The sequence below is a fragment of the Sceloporus occidentalis genome, unplaced genomic scaffold, assembly GCF_023333645.1.
Source record: "Sceloporus occidentalis isolate IW3139 unplaced genomic scaffold, rSceOcc1.0.p SCAF_8, whole genome shotgun sequence".
Classification (NCBI taxonomy): Eukaryota; Metazoa; Chordata; class Lepidosauria; order Squamata; family Phrynosomatidae; genus Sceloporus; species Sceloporus occidentalis.
In genome coordinates, this window is record NW_028316988.1 from 25,468,202 (window position 1) to 25,483,845 (window position 15,644).

Below are 15,644 nucleotides of genomic sequence, written 5' to 3' on the forward strand. Positions count from 1 at the left end.
CTCTGAGATTTGTAATTTTGGGAGACATATTTAGCCTTCCTTGTCAGAAGACCTTTGGTGTCACAACAAACTACAAATCACAGGATTCCATAGGATGGAGCCATGATGAGTGTTAAAACAATATCAAACTGCATTGATTCTGCATGAAGCTCTTTCCCTTGGCACCCACTCCCTATTTATTTTTCACTGTCCTGTCCTTCCTTCCCTCACTATGGTGCTCAATAAACTACAAATCCCAGGATTCCATAGGATGGAGCCATGATGGTTAGAACAATGTCATACTGTATTAATTCTGCATGAGGCTCTTTTCCTTGGCGCCCACTCCCTATTTCTTTCATGCTGTCCCTTCCTTCCACTCTGGTGCTTAATAAACTATAAATCCCAGGATTCCATAGGATGGACCCCAGCAGCAGACATTGAAGGGGGGAGAAGTATACATACATACATTTGCAAACTTCTCTCATTAGAAATAAAGAATAAAGCCACTGAACTTGGGCAGGAAGGCTTAGGACTGAGGCTAGAGATTGCCAGCAGGTTGCATTCCCCCCCCCTCCTTTTTCTCCTTCTTCCTTTCTTTCCTTCCTCCTCTATTGCTGCTTTAGTTCAAATCACTTCTGTCCTCTTTGCAAAAAAAAAAAGGAAACTGGGTGGGTTTGCAGGAAATGCATTAAAAGCAAGAAAAGGAAGATCTATCTATATAATATTATATAGAAGTATAAAATTATATATATATACACACACACACATATATATATATAATCTTGAAGCTCTGAGTTCTCTGTCCTAGAGCCCTTCAAGAAGACTAGGGTTGGACTAGGGTTCCCATCATCCCCAGGCCATGCAGAGGTTGGGAGAGGTCTCTCTGCGCCTTTGGCGCCCTTCCTCCTCAGTCCTCAAGCTCCTTTCTGGAAATTCCCAGAATCCTCCAGGGCCAGGGCCACGTGGGTTGGTTTGGGGGATGATGGGAATTGTAGTCCTCCAAAACTAAGAAGAAGTCCCATTCCCATCATCCCTGAGGGGGCGTGGCCTCCTTCCCTTCACCTGGACTTTCCTCCGCCCCCAAAGAGAGAGAAAGAGAGAGAAGAAAAGAATAGGGAACTATATATACACTATCTATCTATCTATCTATCTATCTATCTATCTATCTATCTATAAATAGATGTATTCAAGAGAATTCAGTTGGAAGGACAGAACCAGAAAACCAAATATAAGCCATGGGTTCGTATTCAAATCTCTCTTGAAAACAAGAGTCCATATAAATAAATACCAATAATAATAATAATAATAATAGCAATAATAAGCACCATCATCATCATGTCCCCCCAAAAAGTAGGCGCGTCCCCTTTAAGGAGAAGCAGGGCTGGTGACGTCACGCGCTCCCAGGTAAACCCCTCCAGCTGTCCTCAACGTTCCAAAAGGGAAGGCCGGCCGGCGAAGAAAAGGGGGCGTGGCTTGCGGAAAGTCCTCCTTTGATCCCGGGAGGCGCTGCCGGCGCGCGACACCTGGTTTGCAAACAATGGAGCAGGCGTCCTTTTGTAACTGCAGCAGCAGCAGCAGCAGTGCCCAGGTAAGGAAGGGAAGCTCCCCAAAAGGGAAATCTGCACCTCTCCTTGCAAACCTGAGCCTTTCCTTTAAATCCTTAAAGCCTTATTAGGTTTTAAAGGTCCTAATAATAATAATAATAATACATTATTATTATTGCTATTGTTGTTATTTCCATCCTGCCTTTCCTCCCTCCTTGCAAACCTGAGCTTTCCCTCTTGCCTCCCCTCCCCCCCCCAGGCTCCTAATTTGGGCATATTTAAAGGTCCTATTATTATTATTATTATTATTATTATTATTATTATTATTATTATTATTATTATTATTTTATGTGATTATTATTTCCATCCAACTTTTCCCTTCTCTCCTTGTAAACCTGAGCCTTCTTTCTTGCCTCCCCGCCCAGTCTCCTAATCTGGGCATATTTAAAGATCCTGTTGTTGTTGTTGTTATTTCCATGCTGCCTTTCTCCTCCCTCCTTGCAAACCTGAGCCTTTCCTCTTGCCTTCCCCCCAGTTTCCTCATGTGGGCATATTTAAAGATCCTTTTATTGTTATTGTTATTATTATTACATTATTATTGAACTAATGTTAGTATTTTATTGACTATATTTTTGTACTGTATTGTATTATTTTATTGATGTAATCCCACCTCAATCCGCAGGGAGAGGTGGGAAATATAAAATTATTATTATTATTATTATTATTATTATTATCATTATCATTATTAATACATTATTATTTTTGTTATACTGTTATTATTAGTTCCATCCTGCTTTTCTCCTCCCTCCTTGCAAACCTGAGCCTTCCCCAAATCTTTCTCCTACCCCCCCCCCCAGACTCCCAATGTGGGTATATTTAAAGATCCAATTCATCATTATCATCATCAATAATAATAGCAATAATAATAATGTTTATTATTACTTGCATCCTGCCTTTTTCCTCCCCTCTTGCCCTAATTCCTTCTCCTGCCCCCCCCCCCAGGCTCCCAATGTGGGTATATTTAAAGAATGAATGCCGTATGCCCTCAGTTTTGATCCCTGTGTTGGTTGTATTCTTAGCCGAAATCCTATTTATAATTCCTTGGGATTAAGCTTTATGCCCTTTCTGGGGTGAGCCATTGGGCGAGGGCACTGATAGCGGATGGCACCGGGTTATCTCTTAATACGGATCCTAAGGAACTCCTCTCCTTGGAGCTGCCAAATCTTTAGGTCTCTTCCAGTCAAGATCAGTCTCTCTCTATATAAATGCCTACAAATATAGTGCGTTTGTATGTGTAAAATCAGCTTAGCAAATAGTTTTCTGGCCCAAGAATGCCACCCTAATTCTTTCCTCCTGCCTCGTTCCAGTTTCACAAGACCCCTTGATCCCTCTCTTGGGGAAGGGATCACTGAAATAAGCCCAACACAAAGTGCATTGAAAGCGGATCTGCGTGGAACAAGGCAAAGTAGATCTGGTTGTTTGTGTGTGTCATAGAAAGTTTGCTGAGGCCAGTTGCCTTCCCGATGGTGCATTAGTGGCTGGGGATGATTGATCCATCAATACATTCTTGCAATACATTCTTGCAAGTCATTTCCAATGTATGGTAACTCTAATGTGAACCTCTTATCTCTTAGGGTTTGCCCTTGCCATCCTCTGAGGCTGAGAGAGTGTGACTTGCCCCAGGTCACCCCAAAAACATAATTTTGGCCTCCTTTTGCCTCCACCTCCATTTATTCAGACAGAAGTGTGAACGTTGTGCCCAGATTCCAAAACCGGTTGCGTCGTAGGGCCGTTTCTAAACCCTTTCCGAAAGTAGTTTGTCCTGGGTTTGAACCTTTTGTGAGCGCGGAGGGAAAAACTATTACTACCCGCTTCTGCCAATCCTGCTTTTATTAAACTGGGGCAGGGATTTTGGGGTAATCCTCTTTAGGAATTTCTCACAATTCCCTTGTTGTTGTTTTCGGCTGTTTAACTGAAACCCCCGAGGAGCTTCGCCTGCCGCTGAAACACATGAAACCTCTAGGAATAAATTAGGATTTAAAACTCTCCATTTTAGCTCTCCTTAGTTTCCAAGTCAAGGGAAGGCATAGTCCCAATATATTCTGCACTAAGTCAACTGGAGCCTTGCATTCAAGTTCTGGGCGTCTCATTTTAAGAAGGCTATTCCCTGCTCAGCCATGGAAACGCACTGGGCAAGTCACACTCTCTTAGCCTCAAGGGAAGGGAAGGGCAATCCTCATCTGAAGAAATCTGGCTGGGAAAACCCCATGAGAGGTTTGCTTTAGAGTTACCATAAGTCAGAATTAACTTGAAGGCACCCAACAACATGGACAAGTTGCTGCAGGTTCAGACAACGACCAACAAGCGTGAATCTTGGGGTTTATAGTTTTGCATGCACAAATGCCAGTGCTAAAGGCCTTTCTTTTTCACGTGGTTCTCTTTAAACGTTTGCATTTAGAGTATCAACATGTGCCACCAGTGACAGAGCATGGTTGGGGAGAAGGGATCCCTCAAGCACCATGGGATTTGGCATCCAACTGGCGCTGCTGATGTGGAAGAACTTCACCTACCGCCGCAGGCAGAAGGTAAGCTCAGCAAATTTTGCATCTCTGAAACAAATCTTTCTAAGAAAACCCAGGATAGGTTGGCCTTAGGGTGGCCATAAGTCAGAAATGACCTGAAGGCACACAACAACAATGTTATAGGTAATATAACATAATGAGAACCAGCTTGGTGTAGTGGTATGAGCATAGGACTATGACTCTGGAGACCAGGGTTCAATTTCTGCTCAGCCATGAATATCTACTGTGTGACCCTAGGCAAGTCACACTCTCTCAGCCCTAGAAAACCCCATGAAAGGCTCACCTTAGGGTTGCTATGGGTCGGAAATGCCTTGAAGGCACACAAATTTGATAATATGAATATTTCATCAATTGAGTTGGGGGGCTGTGTTGCTTTTATGTGTGTGGTTTTGCGGTGGAGTGAGCTTAAAGTTTGCTCAAGCTTTCTCCGTTTCTCGTCCTTCTCTCCAGTTACAACTGGTCATCGAAATCCTCTGGCCGCTCTTCCTCTTTTTCATCCTCATTTCAGTGCGTCGGACGGATCCGCCATTTGAACAGCATGAATGTAAGTATGGTTGGCCCTCCATATCCACAGATTCAAGCATCCACGGCTTGAAAATCCTGCAAAAAGTATAAATTACAAATAACAAACCATAGTTTTGCCATTTTAGGTAAGGGACGCCATTTTATTGTACCATTGTATGTAATGGGACTTGAGCATCCATGGATTTTGGTTTCCACGGCGGGTCCTGAAACCAAAACTCAGTGGATACTAAGGGCCCACTGTAGTAGTAGTAGTAGTAGTAGTAATAATAATAATAATAATAATACTCCATTGTATTTAATGGGAATTGAGCATTCACAGATTTGGGTAGCCATAGGGGTCCTGGAACCAAACCCCAGCGGATGCCAAGAGCCCAATGTATAAAGGAATATTTTCTTGGCCCAAGATGGGATGCCATTTTGTACCCTTCATTGTACCCTAGTTGTAGGAGGTCAATAAAACCCCATGATAGGTTTGCCTTAGGGTCTCCATAAGTCAGAAACAACTTGAAGGCACACAACAACAACAACAACAAACACTATAGCACTAACTTAGTGTGCAGCACCAAAAGGACTCTTGGAGAGGACCAGTTCGAGAATGAGAGAACCCTTTGCCTCCAACGCTTGAGTTTTTATTTCTCTAGGTCACTTCCCCAACAAGGCGCTTCCATCTGCCGGGACTTTGCCATGGATTCAGGGCATCTTTTGTAATGCAAACAACCCATGCTTCCGGTATCCGACGGCTGGAGAGACCCCGGGTGTTGTGGAGAACTTCAACCATTCCATGTGAGTGGAGTGATAAATAAAGAAATGGTGGTTATTGTTACAAATGTTGAATCTCCCTTATCTGAAATGCTTGGGGCCAGAGGTATTTTGAATTTTGGAATACTTGTATTTGCATATATTGGTTGAGTCTCTCTTATCTGAAATGCTTGGATACCCCCCCCCCCCCCCCCGATTTTGGAATATTTGCATCTACATAATGAAATATCTTGGAGTTGGGTCCCAAGTCTAAACATGAAATTCATCACTTATGTTTTGTAAACACCTTAGACACATAGCCTGAAGATGTATCTTATGCATAATATTTTTTATACTTTTGTGCATGGGAGCAAGTGTTTGCACACGAAACCATTGGAAATCAAAGGTGTCACTATTTCAGCAACCCTTGAAAACGTGTTTTGGTTTTTGGAATATTTTGGATTTTGGAATTCTGGATAAGAGAGACTCAAGTTGTATTATTTTTTGAATGATGCTTTTCTTCCATGAACTGTTAGCATCATCTTCTGGCATGGCGTTGACCAATGCTCAACTGGGTCTGTCTATATTTTTCTGCCATAGCATTTCCCGCCTCTTTGCTGACGCCCAAAAGATGCTTCGCCGCTTGAATGAACAGAAAACTCAGACAAGTCTCTCTCAGCTCTTGTCCATCTTGCGCCGACTGGGCAACCATGGCAGTTCGCGTTCGGGTAAGCATTCTACATGGCACTAAGGCTGGTGACTGGAAGCTACAATGTTTCTACAGCAGTGGTGGGCAAAGGGCCACATGGGTCCCTTGACAAGGTGGTTTTTGTAGTCCTTTACTCTTCCATACTCCTCTTTTCTGCCTGACTCCCCAAAAAAGTCAAATTGTATCATCTGGAAGTCTCACCATTTATCTCTCCTGTGACAAAAGAATCTGAAATCCAAAACACTTCTTGCGCCAAGCACTTCAGATCAGGGCAACTCAGTTTGCATAAATCAATGAAATAAATGATGATTAAATAAATGTGAACCCCCTCTGAAGAAACTTGCCAAGGAAACCCCATGATTCCCAACCATGAGTCCCACTCTCTCAGCCTCAGAGGAAGGCAGTGCCAAACCTCCTCTGAACAAATCTTGCCAAGAAACTTCCATGATAGGTTTGCCTTAGGGTCACCATAAGGACTTGAAGGCACACCGCCACCACAGCAATGAAATTGGGGACCATGAAGGCCCTGATCTCAAGGGCTTTACTTCTTTGGTGGGAATTTGAGAGTGTTTCCAGCTCAAGATACCCATAGCTGACACAGTCTGGGTTCAGCACTATCTTAGTTTGAGGAACCTGGGACCTTTCTGATCCAACCTTCTCCTTTGGGTCAAAGTCCTGGCAGATCAGGGTTAGGAATCCAGGTCATGCCAACACCTTCTTTTGACGCTTCTGGACTTCTTCTTCTCCTTGCCAGCCCTTGAGGTCAGGGACTACCTGAAAGAGAATGAGACCTTTTCCCAGTTCCTCCGGACCAATGCCTCCTTCTCGCCTGCCTTAGCGGAGGAACTACTTGGGGCTCAGCTCAACCTGCGTGTGGTAAGCTAACTAAGATCCTTATCAATTACTCAATTCAGACTTCCTTCTCTCACTCCAGCTCTAGTCTCACAACAACCCCTCTCCAACCCTTTTCTAACTACACTTGTCCCTCCCTATTCATTAGGGTTAGGGGCACAAGACCCCCATGAATGTGGAAAAACCGCAAATAACAAAAACACCATGTTTTTACCTGAGAGGACACCTCTCTAGGAACCTCTAAGTCCTCCAAGGCAACTCCGTGGTCAATGTCCGACAGACACAAACCATAGAACTGCACCGGAGGAGCTACAAATGCTTAGTAGAGTATTCTCTCTAGGAATATCTAGGTCTTTCAGTGCAACTTTTAGTTAAAGTTGACCATAAAGTTGCACTGGAGGACCTAGATATTCCTAGGGATAATATACTAATCAAATCTGTGAATAATCAAAACCACAAATATCAAAGCCACAAATATGGAGGGATGAGTGTACACTCATCTCAAATCCTAAGTTAACTCCTCTCCCCACTCAGCATATTGTCGCAACATGTTGTTAACAGCATAGCAACAAGTAGTAGCATAGAAGCAGTAGATTTTACTGTCTTCAGTACATACGTAATTTGTCTGACTAATGGCTTAACATCTCTCCATCTTCCACTCTTTCAGTTCTCCCTCGCTGGCATGCCCTTGCAGCAAATTGTCTGCAACGCTTCTCTTCTCCCTGAATTTCTGGTAATTGAAGATGCCAAAGCTGCTGAGCGGGTGCAACAAGGGCTATGCGCCTTGCCTGGCGCCACCCTTCAAGCCCTGGAGCGCACCTTCTTCTCCCAGGTGGATTGGGTCAAAGTCCTTGCGGTAGGTGGAGTGGATGAGTAAATGTGATCTTTACATCGCTTTGCTTACAGTTGCCATTTAAGATCCGGATTCTGTGGGCTAATACAGGAATGTGGCTCTCTGGGTGTAATTGGACTGCAACTCAAAGCATTCATGGCCATTGGCTGCATTGACTGAAGTTGATGAAACATTTAGACCAACAGCATCTGGAGGGCAGCATGTTTTGTGGTGGTTGTGTTCCTTCAAGTTATTTCCCTGCCTTGGATTAGGCAAAAAACTTGTATCCTTGCTCAGCTATGGTAACCCACTGGGGGACCTTGGACAAGACATACTCTCTCAGCCTCAGAGGCAGGCAAAGGCTAACCCCCTCTGAACAACTCTTGCCAAGAAAACCCCACTATAGGGTGATCTTTATGGGGATCACCCTATAGTGGGGTTGGAAAGAATGTGAAGGCACACAACAACAAATCATTTGATTTGGTTGTTAACTTAATACTATTCTCATCTCAGCTCTATTTTTATGGGGGTTTAGTGCTATGTGGCCATGTTCTGGAAGAGTTTGTTCCTGATGTTTGGCCAGCATCTGTGGCTGGCATCTTCAGAGATGATCTTCAAAGATGCCAGCCACATATGCTGGCTAAACATCAGGAATAAACTTTTCCAGAACATGGCCACATAGCTTGAAAAACGCACAAGAAACTATGGATGCCAGCTATGAAAGCCTTAGACTTCACACCCATCTCAACTGTTTGCATATTTTAATGCCTCTTAAAACCATGCCACATCCCAAAACTCCCTCCAGCATTCACATGGTTATCCTCAGGCAACATCTTTCCTCTTGCCTTTGTTCCTCAACAACTATGGTTACAGCTGGACTTGTCACCTCATCCCCAAACCCAGAAGGTTTTCATTTTTATGGCTGTTCATATGGTCAGATTATCTCAGTCTTTCCTGGGCAGCAGTTCACTCCATGCCTCTGAGGAAGGAGACCAAGTCTAGGAAAGCTTCTGCTCCAACTTCTGTCACCTTGCTAGGCTCAAGGGTGCTACAAGATCCCTTTGCATACTTAATTCCTGTGTGTTTATTGCAAATTCTCTGTTTTGTAAGATACCTTGAGCCCTGGTTGGGGCAGAAGTCCCAAACTTCCATCTTTTCTCCCTGACTGTTCTCTTTTGTGGTTTCTTTCCCTGACAGGAGCGTTTGAGCTCTCGATCGGTTGATGTGGCGAACGCAGTGGAAGCTTTCCGTGTTTTTCTCCAAGGAACTGAATCTTTAGCCAAGGAGGTAACAACCTGGATGGAGGCGCATTCCTTGCTGATAGGAGCGTGAGACTTGTTTTGGGGAAAGAACACAACTCTGGAGAGTTGTAGTCCAATGCTCAAACTGCTACACCACATTGGCACTCCTTTCTAGAGGATAGGGAGTTTGCAGCCATTTGGGATAGGCTTTGGCCCTGCAAAGATCAGCCAAAAAGTGACTCTTGGTGAGGTCTGTTTTCTTGGAAATGGCCACTGGTTTCCTGTTCAGATGCCCACCTTGTCCTTAGATCAATGGTTCCCAACCTCTGGTTCTCCAAATGATTTGAACTTCAGCTCCTATAATTCCTGACCCTTGGCTAAGTTGACTGGGGCTTCTGGGAGCTGAAGTCCCAAACAAATAGTGAACCAAAAGTTGGGAACCACCGGCTCAGATGAATTCTCCTATTGATTTTTGTGGGTTTTTCGGGCTATGTGGCCATGTCCTAACTCTTCTAGAACACAAAAATCTGGATCCGGCCATGAAAGCCTTCGACTTCACAATTTCTCCTATTGCTTACTTCTTGCCTTTCGGTGGATGGGATGGGCACAGTGGAAGAGGAAGAGTAACCTCATTCTTCTAGGAATCCCCACCACGTTTTTCCCATTCCCGCATCTCAGGTGTCCTCCTCGACCAGCTTTGAGGAGTTCCGTGCAGCCCTCCGGGTTTTCTCCGGGCAAGATGGCACCTTGACCCCTCAGCAAGTGTTTGAGACCGTGTCGCGTGTTATCTGTGGGCACCCAGAACGGGGAGGACTCAAGATCCCCTCTTTAAACTGGTACGAGGACAACGACATCAAGAGCTTCCTTGGTCGCAATGACTCCGTGAAGAAGACTGTCGCCTTGGACAATTCCACAAGTGAGCGGGATCGGTTTTCTTGGCTGGACCTTCGCAGTGGCTGGATTTGGCTGGGTGTTTCATGTTTCCTCTTCATCCTCAGGTCCCTTCTGCAAAGATCTGGTACGGACGTTGGAATCCAGTCCTCTGACACGGATCTTATGGAGAGGAATCAAACCCTTGTTTGTTGGCAAAATATTATACGCTCCTTCGACACCAGCTACACAGAAGGTGATGGCAGAGGTAAGATGCCCTTTTGGGGGGCAAAACACCCCCCAAGTCACTTCTCTGGGACTTGGCACCCTGTTTGTTAATTCATTCTGGATGAGCCAAGAAATGTCCTTTTTATTCATTTATTATTTCTTTGTTTACTTTATTTATACGCCGCTTTTCTCCCAGGCTGGGACCCAAAGTGTCTCTTTAAAGTAGTGGTGTCGAAATTTTACAATTCTGGGCATTTTCTTCAATCTCGCTTTGCCCTGTGGCAAAAGACCTTGGCTGCTGCTGCACTGCAGGATTAATGCAGTCTGATGCCATTTTAACTGTTGTGGCTCCATCCTATGGAATACTGGAACTTGTCATTTGTTGCAGCACCAGAGCTCTCTGTTGTTGTTGTTGTCGCTGTTGCGTGCCTTCAAGTCATTTCTGTCTTGTGGTGACCCTAAAGCGAACCTATCATGGGGTTTTCTTGGCCAGATTGGTTTTGCCATTGCTTTACTCTGAGAGAGTGTGACTTACCCATGGTCACCTAATGGGTTTCATGGCCAAGTGGGGAATCGAACCCTAGTCCAAGGATGACTTGGAGGTCTCTCACTCATAAATTAATGTTGATTTGATAGAAGGTAACAATAACAATAATAGAGAGCTTGGCACTGAGAGCCCTGGTCTGGTTGAACAACAACAACAACAAAATGTCAGTTGCAAATTCTTCTATATTCTGTATTTTTAAAATAAAAATCTCAAGGTTTTTCTTTCAAATAAGAAAGAAAGTTGTGTCTTTTTTCCTTGCCATCCTTGGTTGTAGGTGAACCAGACCTTTCGGAATCTTGCCGTTTTGGGAGAAGTGAAGGGAGCTTGGGATGAGCTTGGACCCCAGATTTACACCTTCATGAATACAAGCCTAGAGCTGGGAGTGATACAGGTTTGTATTACTGATCCCTTTGCATCCCCAAAGCTTGGAGACGGGACAAGCGGGTCAGTAGAAAAAGCAAAGAATATGGTTTGGGTTCTAAATTTTGATGTTCCTGTTGTGAATTCCAGTTTGGTTCAATTTGGGATGTGTGCCTTTCAAGGTTGCATGTTGACTTACGGCCACCCTATGAATTTCAGAGGGTTTTCTTAAGCAGTGAAGACTCGGAGGTGATTTGGTCAGCTCCTTACTCTGAAATATGGCCTCCAGCACCTGATATTCATTGTCAGCCTCCCATCCAACTACTAACCAGGACTCACTCTGCTTAGCTTCCAAACAGGATCTGATGCCTATGGAGTATTTACTATTATTTTTGTTGTTGTTATCCACCCTCGAGTTGATCTTGACCCATACCGACCCTATAGATGAGACATCTGCAAGATTCACTTTCCTCCACTGCTCTGCTCAGTTCCTGCAAATTCATACCCATAACCACTTTTATTTACAATTATAGTTGGTACTTAATACATAATGCTTAATAACATCACCTTGGGCCATCCCTTGATCTTAAGGTTTGGCCCCGAAACCTTAGGACCCGGGATGATCCCGAAATGGCAACGCTATTAACATCCCAGTATGAATGCTGTATATAATCCTGTTGATCCCTCAAACAGAATTTTCTGGAAACGCCAGGTGTGGCTCAGCTTTTGGAGCAACAACTCCAAGGGACGTCTTGGAATCTGTCGACTGTGAGGGATTTCCTATCGCCCGATGTCAAAAGCGAAGGCTATACTTGGCGCAAAGCCTATGCCCAAGTGGATGAAGCGATCGGGATGTTGTCCCAGTTCCTTGAGGTGCGTCCACGATTATGTGGTCCATTCTTCATTGCCACACATTCTCTTTTGGCTGCATCTGTAGCTTGCTGCGGTACCAGGGCCCTCCAACAGAGATGGCTAACTGTCTCGCCAAACTACAAATCCAAGAATTGCATTGCATGGAGCCAAGGCAGTTAAAGCAGTGTCAAACTGCAATAATTCTGCTGCACCAATGTGGCCTTTGACAAGGAAGCTGTTGTCCCTAAAGCAAAATCACTTTAAAATTATCCAAATAAACTACACTTGCTCCTCCGTATTCGCTAGGGTTAGAGGCACAAGACCCCTGTGAATATTGTTTCAAGTTTGGAAAAATATGGGAAAACCGCAAATAACAAAAACACCATGTTTTTACCTGAGAGGACACCTCTCTAGGAATCTCTAGGTCCTCCAGTGCAACTCTGTGGTCAACGTCCAACAGACTCTGACCATAGAGTTGCACTGGAGGAGCTTCAAAGGCCTAGTAGAGTATTCTCTCTAGGAATCTCTAGTTCTTTCAGTGCAACTTTGAGTTAAAGTTGACCACAGAGTTGCACTGGAGGACTTAAATATTCCTAGAGAGAACATATTAATCAAATCCACAAATATCAAATCCGCAGATATGGAGGGATGAGTGTACTCTTTTATGAATTTAACATGTGGCTTTTTATATACTCCAGTTTTTTATTAACAGCTGCATGTCATGACCATTTTTGTAGTGAAGTTTGGCATGCCACTCTGCTATACTTGTTGAATTGAGAGCTATTTGTGTCTTTAATATTCCATTAAAAGTCCTTGCGCAGCAAGGACAGGACATTTATTTTGTTTCTTTAGAATGCGTTCTGTCTATCTGATTTTTATGAAACAAATTGCATTTGTGGCTCCCTGCCTTCTCCTAGTGTGTCTCTCTGAACAAGATTGAGGCAGTGGCTTCGGAAGAGCAGCTTATCATGCGCGCCATGCAGTTGTTGGAGGATCGCCAGTTCTGGGCTGGAGTTGTCTTCTTGCCACCAGACAATCAGAGCGAGATAGCAGCAGATCTACCTCCTCATGTCCACTTCAAAATCCGAATGGACATCGACGATGTCACCCGCACCAACAAGATCAAGGACAGGTGGGCTGGTGTTTCTTGCCTTCCTGCAAACCAGGATGGACTTCTGCAGTGAGTCTTAGGGCTGCTTTCTCTGTCTGCTGTCTAGCATCCACTATACACATATGCACCCCTGTGACATGTCACCAAAATTTGGTAAAAGGGCTTCTTTTTAAAATGGGAGCCAACGTAGTGGTTTGAGCATTGGACTACAACTCAGGGTTTGAGTCCTTGCTCAGCCATGGAAACCCAACTTGTGCAAGCCACACACTTGCACACATAACTGCATGATAGGTTATTCCATTCCTCAAAACCTCACTGTTTTTCTGTGTCCTACTCAGGTTTTGGGATCCGGGACCAGCCGCTGACCCCTTCGATGACCTACGCTACATCTGGGGTGGTTTCGTCTACATTCAGGACCTGGTGGAACAGGCTGTGATCCGGGTTCTTGCTGGCCGGTCGGCATCTCAACAGCGTAGCGGGATCTATGTTCAGCAGATGCCTTACCCTTGCTACGTTGATGACATGTAAGGCATTGCAAGTTTCTAGTCCTTAAGGTTTTGGAAAAGGGCATTGATTTGAGGATGGGAGGCTTTGTTGAACTTGGTATGAAGGTTCTCTGTTTAACCTCTGACTAAAGACTTCCAAAGAATTAAAACTCCATCATAGTCCAAAGCAATCTATTTCACTACAAAACAGCTCTTACAGTAACATCTTTCTTCTTAATGTTTAGGTGGAATTCCTTTTCTTGTGAATTGAATCCATCAGTTGGTTTAAAAATTGTATATTTTTCTTTTGTTACACTAAACACACGTAACCTGTTCAGAAAGGTGAGATGACGCTCCTAGAAAGTTTCACTCTTTTCCTCTGCAGAAAAACCATAGTTTGGAGGGGCTGCACTTTAATGGCCATGACCAAAGGTGCATCTACAAAGTCGTGTTAATGCATTTTGATACTGGTTTTTGCTGTGCATTTCTTCTGTGAGTGCCTCTTACTACTTTCTGTCTCAGCTTCCTACGCGTCTTGAACCGTTCCTTGCCTCTCTTCATGACGTTGGCTTGGATCTACTCGGTGGCCATGATCATCAAAGGGGTGGTCCATGAGAAAGAAGCCCGGCTGAAGGAGACCATGAAGATCATGGGCCTCAGCAGCGCTACCCTCTGGCTGAGCTGGTTCCTGAGTAGTTTCATTCCATTCCTCATCAGCGCATCTTTGCTGGTCCTCATCCTCAAGGTGAAGATCTCATTTTGTGGTGTAATAATTTGAGCATCGGACTGTGACTCTGGAGACCAGGGTTCAAATCACCACTTGGCCATGGAAACCCACTGGGGGACCTTGGGCATGTCACACTCTCTCAGCCTCAGAGGAAGACAATGGCAAACCTCCTCTACACAAATCTTGCCAAGAAAACCCTGTGATACCTTAGGGTCACCGTAAGTTGGAAACAACATTGAAATGTTCCAGCTTGGTGTTATGAGTCCCCTTATTGTTGTTGTGGACTTTGCAAGTTGTCTCTGGCAACCCTACCCTAGAGTTTTCGTTGTTGTTGTTGTTGTTGTTGTTGTTGTGTGCCTTCACATCATTTCCGTCTTAGCGGCGAACCAAAGGCAAACCCATCACAGGATTTTCTTGGTAGGATTTGTTCAGAAGAGGCTTACCATTGTCTTCTTTAGTGGCTGAGAGTGGGATTTGAAGTCTGTACCTGAGACACTTCACTGTTGCATAAAACAGGGCCTTCTGATGTTGTTGTGTGCCTTCAACTTGTTTCCAGCTTATGGTGACCGTAATGCATCCCTGTCATGGAGTACTCCAGAGCTGAGAGTATATGACTTGACCAGGGTCACCCTTTGGGTTTCTATGGCGGAGTGGAGAATCAAACCCTGGACTCCAGAGTCAAAGTTCAGTGCTCAAACCCCTCCACCACATTGGCTCTCTCAACCTTAATACAGATGTCTGCCCTGATCTCTGTTTTCCCCCCTCTCCTTCTCTCTACAGTTAGGAGACATCTTACCCTACAGCGACCCTGCCATCGTCTTCCTCTTCCTGGGCACCTTTGCAGTGGCGACCATCTCCCAGTGTTTCCTCATCAGCACATTTTTTTCGCATGCCAACCTGGCGTCCGCCTGCGGAGGGATCGTCTACTTTTCCTTCTACCTCCCCTACGTCTTGTGCGTGGCTTGGCGGGACCACATCACTTTCCCTCTGAGGCTCTTGGCGGTAAGGGAAATGCCTCTTCTTTTTCCGGTCTTGGCGCATCTAAGGAGGAACGCAGAGTGGGATATGGTCTTCTGCATTTTCATGAAGGAGCTCCTCTTAGGGGACTTCTTTGTTGTGGCCCCACTGTTATGGCACTCCTTGGAGAGCTCAATTGGCACCCACTTAGTTGGGGGCAGTAAGTGAAAACATGGTTGTTCATGAAAGCTTTTGGAGCCTGATTGGCTTTACCAAAAACCCTCCCTGTCCATCCACGCAGAGGCGTCACTACGGGGATACGAAGGGATTCTGGGATTTGCCGTCTTGCACCAGAGCTCTTAGATAGAGAAGTTTAAATATTGCACAAAACTACAATTTCCAGCATTTCGTAGCATGGAATGTGTCCAATTGTATTATTTCTTTAGTGTGGATGAAGCCACAGCTACCCCTGAGTCTGTTCCCTCTGTGGTTGATGGTTTCAGTA

At 44.6% G+C, this 15,644-nt stretch overlaps 1 protein-coding gene across 1 annotated transcript in view; it reads left to right on the top strand.

Annotated features, from left to right (window-relative positions):
* Positions 1-4,042: 4,042 nt before the first annotated feature.
* LOC149308350 (phospholipid-transporting ATPase ABCA1-like) overlaps positions 4,043-15,644 on the top strand; it is a 39,059-nt gene continuing 27,457 nt past the window's right edge. The window contains exons 1-15 of the mRNA XM_089535641.1: positions 4,043-4,108; positions 4,556-4,649; positions 5,272-5,413; positions 5,969-6,096; positions 6,832-6,953; positions 7,597-7,785; positions 8,959-9,048; positions 9,681-9,918; positions 10,001-10,140; positions 10,922-11,038; positions 11,701-11,880; positions 12,777-12,991; positions 13,309-13,494; positions 13,978-14,200; positions 14,963-15,184. Coding sequence (XP_089391767.1) covers positions 4,043-4,108; positions 4,556-4,649; positions 5,272-5,413; positions 5,969-6,096; positions 6,832-6,953; positions 7,597-7,785; positions 8,959-9,048; positions 9,681-9,918; positions 10,001-10,140; positions 10,922-11,038; positions 11,701-11,880; positions 12,777-12,991; positions 13,309-13,494; positions 13,978-14,200; positions 14,963-15,184 — 2,352 coding nt within the window. The remainder of the gene's footprint in view (positions 4,109-4,555; positions 4,650-5,271; positions 5,414-5,968; positions 6,097-6,831; positions 6,954-7,596; positions 7,786-8,958; positions 9,049-9,680; positions 9,919-10,000; positions 10,141-10,921; positions 11,039-11,700; positions 11,881-12,776; positions 12,992-13,308; positions 13,495-13,977; positions 14,201-14,962; positions 15,185-15,644) is intronic.